At 46.5% G+C, this 5470-nt stretch overlaps 1 protein-coding gene across 1 annotated transcript; it reads left to right on the top strand.

The window, feature by feature from the left end:
* The first annotated feature begins 2319 nt into the window (after positions 1-2319).
* Positions 2320-4828, top strand: LOC136508852 (xylan O-acetyltransferase 12-like). The gene is made up of 5 exons (XM_066503630.1): positions 2320-2912; positions 3358-3532; positions 3618-3826; positions 3988-4146; positions 4242-4828. The coding sequence occupies exons 1-5, from the start codon at positions 2452-2454 to the stop codon at positions 4588-4590; spliced, it is 1353 nt and encodes a 450-aa protein (XP_066359727.1). The 5' UTR covers positions 2320-2451; the 3' UTR covers positions 4591-4828.
* Positions 4829-5470: the final 642 nt, after the last annotated feature.

The following is a 5470-nucleotide window of genomic DNA, read 5'->3' as shown; positions in this document are numbered from 1 at the left end:
GCGGCGACGAGGAAGGAGCTCGTCATCGGCATGTATGTGGATGTCTTGATCGTCACTGGCGCGCGCACGGAGGACATCGATAGCTTCAAGCGCGAGATGGCGGTTTATTTTCAAATGAGGGATCTCGGCGCACTCTCCTACTACCTCAGCATCGAGGTGAGACAGGGGAAGGAGGAACTCATGCTGTCAGAGCGTGTAAGCCTGCAAGCTGTTGGAGCGGAGCGGCATGGCTGAGTGCAAGCCATGTGTGACTCCGATGGAGGAGCGGCCGAAGCTGACGAAGGCCAGCACCGCGGTGAAGGTGGATGCAACACTCTATCGGAGCATCATCGACGGTCTGCACTACCTAGTCCACACGAGGTCGGACATTACGTTCGCCGTGGGCTACGTCAGTCGCTTCATGGAAGATTCCAGAGAGGATCACTGGACTGCGGTGAAGCGGCTACTGCGCTACGTCAAGGGGATGGTGGATCAAGGGATCATCTTTCCCATGACCGGCGGAAGTAGGCTACAGCTCACTGTGTTTAGCGATGCAGACATGGCGGGGGACATCGACGGACGACGGAGCACCTCTGGCGTGCTCGTCTTCCTCGGGTCAGCCCCAATTTCATGGCTGTCGTTGAAACACAAGGTGGTGACGCTATCTACGTGCGAGGCAGAGTACGTAGCAGCGAACACAGCGACGTGCCAAGTTGTGTGGCTACGCCGGCTGCTAGGCAAGCTGACCGGTGTGGAAGCTCACCCTCCAGCACTGATGGTGGACAACCAGCCCGCCATCGCCCTCGCGAAGAATCCGGTTCTATACGACCGGAGCAAACACATCGACGTGAAGTTCCACTTCCTCAGGGACTGTGTCGATGGACGACAGATCGTCATTGAGTTCGTCGAAACTGATCGGCAACTCACGGACGTCCTCACCAAGCCGCTCAGACGTCTTCGACTCATGGAGCTGAAGGAGATGATCGGCATGGAGATGGTACAAGGATTAGCAGTAGGATTAGGGAAAGATTGTTAGATAATCTACTGCTACCTTGTGTGAACACAGCAAGGGAAGGCGGCACCGAAAAAACCCCCTGCCTTGATACTGTAGCCGTTGCAGGTGCAGGCACCACACGGCTCACCTACAGCACTGTAGCCACATGTAGAGGTCGGCGCAGAGTTAGCCCTGCTGTGTTATATAGTTACTGTTGCAGCATGTGCGTTGTACTAGGACTAGATAGATAGAGTTATATAAATAGACTACCACGGCAACTCAGTAAAGAGAGTTTAGATTTGTCATATCTCATATAGGGCTTCGGCCAACGCTGGTATGTTGTACTGTGTGTATGCTCTGTTCTCCCTTCTTTTTCAACCTCTGGCCACAGTGTGTGGGGACGAACAACGCTGGTTCGTGATCGGCACGGCTAGTGGGTGTTCGGCAACACTAGCGGGTGCTCGGTAAGACTGGTGAGTAGTTCACTCACCTGAGCCAGTGATCCTGTAGGCCAACAATGACAAATTCCCCCTTTTAATATGAATCCTGCAACACAATAAAAAGGACCACAAGCCGTATCGTGTGGCTCACAGCAATGCTTCATATTTTTACGTAGGGAGAAGGGGACCGTGTCAAACATAAATCATTTACTAATGTACTGTGTTGGGCAGAACAGACAATTTGCAGAATAATTCCTTCTTAAGAATTCTGGAAAGCTGAAAGTGTTAGTTCTCAGGGAAATAAAGACTCTGCACATATTGGTTTACTAGAGTATAACCAGAAATAGAGGATTATGATGATTTGAATTCAAACATTAGTGATGTTTAGCTTAAAAGCTTTAGATTAATAATTATTTATGCTAGGCAAGGATGCATGCTGGCCATCAGCCCATCACCTTTTTTGTTGCTTGAGATGCACTCATTGGTCTTTTGGAGTTGACACACTCAGCAGTGTTTCAGTCCTTTGTTTATTCATTTATTGGCATGCTACAGTCTAGCTAGTCCTATCTATAATGGTTGGTGTGAGTGGATTGGTGCAGCCGTCGGTGACACAAATAAACACTTCTACATTCTGATATTCTAAACTTTTTGTTTCATTTTTTTTTTGGAAAAAATACTAGTGACAGGTAGATAATATCTGGAGCACACATGAGACTCATCTATAGATGATTTTGCAAATTCAGACAGTATAACCATAGTACACCGATGTATACACACAAACTTTCTATTTCTGATTTCCGTACAAGGGCTATTCTAACTACTTTGACCTGCAAAAAGATTTCATCTCTACAACAACAGTCCAAATAGTCCGACACTGCCCCCCTTTTTTGTGGTTAGCCCAAGGGTCAGTGCTCGGGTTGCTTGAGTATCACTACTTTTTGTAGAGCTGGACCATATAGCCATGTGCAGGTGTGTTGCTAGCAGCATTGCCATTGTACAGACTCGATAGGTGACCATAAAAGAGGAGAGCTAAGCAGTATGGTTCCTGAAGAAAGAATGAAGACAGAGGCCACTCACAAGGCGATAGCAGCAGGTGGCAAGATGACGGTGGTCCATTCTCCGGTTGGAGTGAGGAGCATCGTGACCAGCTCCTTGGTGGCTTTCTTCATCTTGGCCAGCTCCATCGTCTTCCTCCTTGACAGAGGCCAGGAAGAGCAAGTGCAAATGGCAGTCGAGCATGGACGCCAAGAAGTGCAGGTGAAGCTGGAAGCTGGGCTCCAAGAACCAGCGATCAGAGGGACAACTGAAGAGGGGGACGCCAGCAACGAGGAGTGCAACTGGTCGAGGGGGCGGTGGGTGTACGACAACGTGTCTCGGCCATTGTACAACGGGCTCAAGTGTGCCTTCATATTCCCTGAGGTGGCCTGTGACAAATATGGCAGGAAGGATGTCATGTACCAGCACTGGAGATGGCAGCCTCATGGATGCGACCTCCCGAGGTATGATTATTACAGATTTCCCAAGTGTTTTTAGCTCAAGCACAAATATTCCAACATATCTAAAGGTGCAGTTCTTGAACAATAAGCTCTGTCAGTATCAGTCAAGAATTTTCCAAGGGTAGTAAATGTTTTTGTTTTATAGAAGCATAAAAACACTGAGATAATCTGTAACTGAATAAATGCACAGAATAGCGCAGCAGAGAGGAAGAAACAACTAGAACTGAGATTGCAAAACTGATCTCACTGGAGTTGTTAGCTGGAGGCCAACAAGAAACTAATTAAACATGCATGGCAACTAATTGACAATGAAAGGTCCTACCTTTTATTTTACCATTTGTACCATTTCCAAAGCTTGTATGTAAGAGTAGAAAGGAGATCAAATTTAGCATAACTTTGCATGGTATTTTTGACATGCTGTCTGAACTTCTCCTTTTTTTCAAAACAGATTCGATGCCATCAAGCTGCTTGAAAAGCTGAGGAACAAGAGATTGGTGTTTGTGGGTGATTCAGTCAACAGGAACCAATGGGTCTCTCTCGTGTGCATGGTGGAGGCCTCAATACCAGATGACAGGCTCAAGATACGCATCTACAATGGCTCACTCATCTCCTTCAAGGCATTGGTATGCTTCCCTTCACAAATCTACAGCCTACAGAAACCAACAATTTTATTTGGTTAGCCTGTTTGAACATATAATTATTTTTCAGGAATACAATGCAACAATAGATTTCTACTGGTCACCACTACTGGTGGAGTCTAACAGCGACAACCCCATTATCCACCGGGTGGAGTACCGGATCATAAGGGCAGACAGAATTGAGAAGCATGCCAGTGTCTGGAGGGATGCTGACATCATTGTCTTCAATTCTTACCTGTGGTGGAGGAAGCAGAAGGATGACATGAGGATGAAGGTCATGTAAGTACATTTTCTAACCTTCCTAATCATAGATCATAGGTATTGCACCGTCAGTTTCGCATATCAGGAAAAAAGATACCAGAACTGGTAATTAAAATGCACTAACATAGTTACCAAAATGCAATCAGCGAATAGGTAATAAAACTTTTATATATGTGAAGGTATGGCTCATTTGAAGATGGTGATGCAAAGTTAGACGAAATGGAAATGGTCGATGGTTTTGAGATAGCTCTCAAGAAACTAACCGAATGGCTTGGAGAGAATATTGACAAGAACAAGACTAGGATCTTTTTTGCAGGATCATCACCAGCACATTCCTGGTGAGAGAGATACCCACGAATCATTTGCAACACAAATAGTACAATACCAACATCTCCATGACATCTAGTGTTCACATATGGTACTTTACTTTCAGGGCTAGCAACTGGGGTGGAGAAGACAAGAACAAATGCCTTAATGAAACAGAGCCGATCTACAAAACCGGATACAAAGCTGCAACTACAGACTACAGCTTGATGGCCATGGCCAAGTCCTATTTCCGAACATTGGAGCCGAAAGGCATACATGTTCAGATACTGAACATCACCGAGCTTTCTGACTACCGGAAGGACGGGCATCCGACGGTGTTCAGGAGACAATTTGTTCCTCTAACGAAAGAGCAAATCGCGGATCCAGCCAGCTACGCAGATTGCACGCATTGGTGCCTCCCCGGAGTTCCTGATGTCTGGAATGAGTTTTTATATGGCTATCTTGTGCATAAATGATGTACAAAATGTCAGGTTTGGTTTACTCCTTATATATAATGTACAAAAGGCATACTCATTTAGATTAGGATGCTCTTGTGCAGAGAGTGGTTGGACCTATTACATTTACATGTAGAGACAGATAAAAGGAGAACAGCAAGGATCTGTCTGTGCATCACCTAATGGGATCAGTGTACTATTTGTTTACATCTAACAGAGCAATATGATTTTGTAAATTTCGAAGAAATTTGGCATGGAAAAGAACAGCTTAAGAATGATTAGCTGTCCTAGACTCTTAGATGCCCCTGAAATTCAGTTCAATTCAATTCAGTCATACCGGCAGACGGCAAGCAGGCAACAAAAGCACATTTAACATTTGAGTGGTGGGTTGTGGGTATAGGTCAAGGAGAGAGGAGCGACCTGAATCTGCTATCGCTGAGCCAGCCAGGCAGCCACAGGTTCCAGTTGTCGCTGGCCCGCCGCACGCAGTAGCCTACAACACCCGCGGAGGGGGCACGACGTCATCGCCGCGTGCAGGGACACCCTAGAGCGCGCACGCCATGGCCACTGGACGTCCGGACACCCCCGCCGGCGCCGCCGTAGTTATCCAGGCCATGGCCGGGCTACGAGCTGGAAGGCCAGCCCAACCCATGTCAGTAACACTTACCTGATGTGGCCCGACAACGGCCCAAGTTTAATGGGTCTAAGAGCTCAGAGGCTTCACGTTGCAAAAATACAAGCAACCAAGCAGTATGATTTAATTCCACTAAAAAAAAGCAGTTGGCGTTGCCAAGAATACATGCAGCATAAGCAAAATGCAAATTTATATTTTGCAAACTTTGTTTTAATTAATTTCGTAGTCAACATCATCGTCATCAACTAGGATTTCGCCAATGTCCTG

The sequence above is a fragment of the Miscanthus floridulus genome, chromosome 15 (assembly GCF_019320115.1).
Source record: "Miscanthus floridulus cultivar M001 chromosome 15, ASM1932011v1, whole genome shotgun sequence".
In the NCBI taxonomy this organism is placed as follows: Eukaryota; Viridiplantae; Streptophyta; class Magnoliopsida; order Poales; family Poaceae; genus Miscanthus; species Miscanthus floridulus.
Note: the sequence above shows the minus strand (reverse complement) of the source record. Positions and strands in the feature narration are given on the sequence as shown.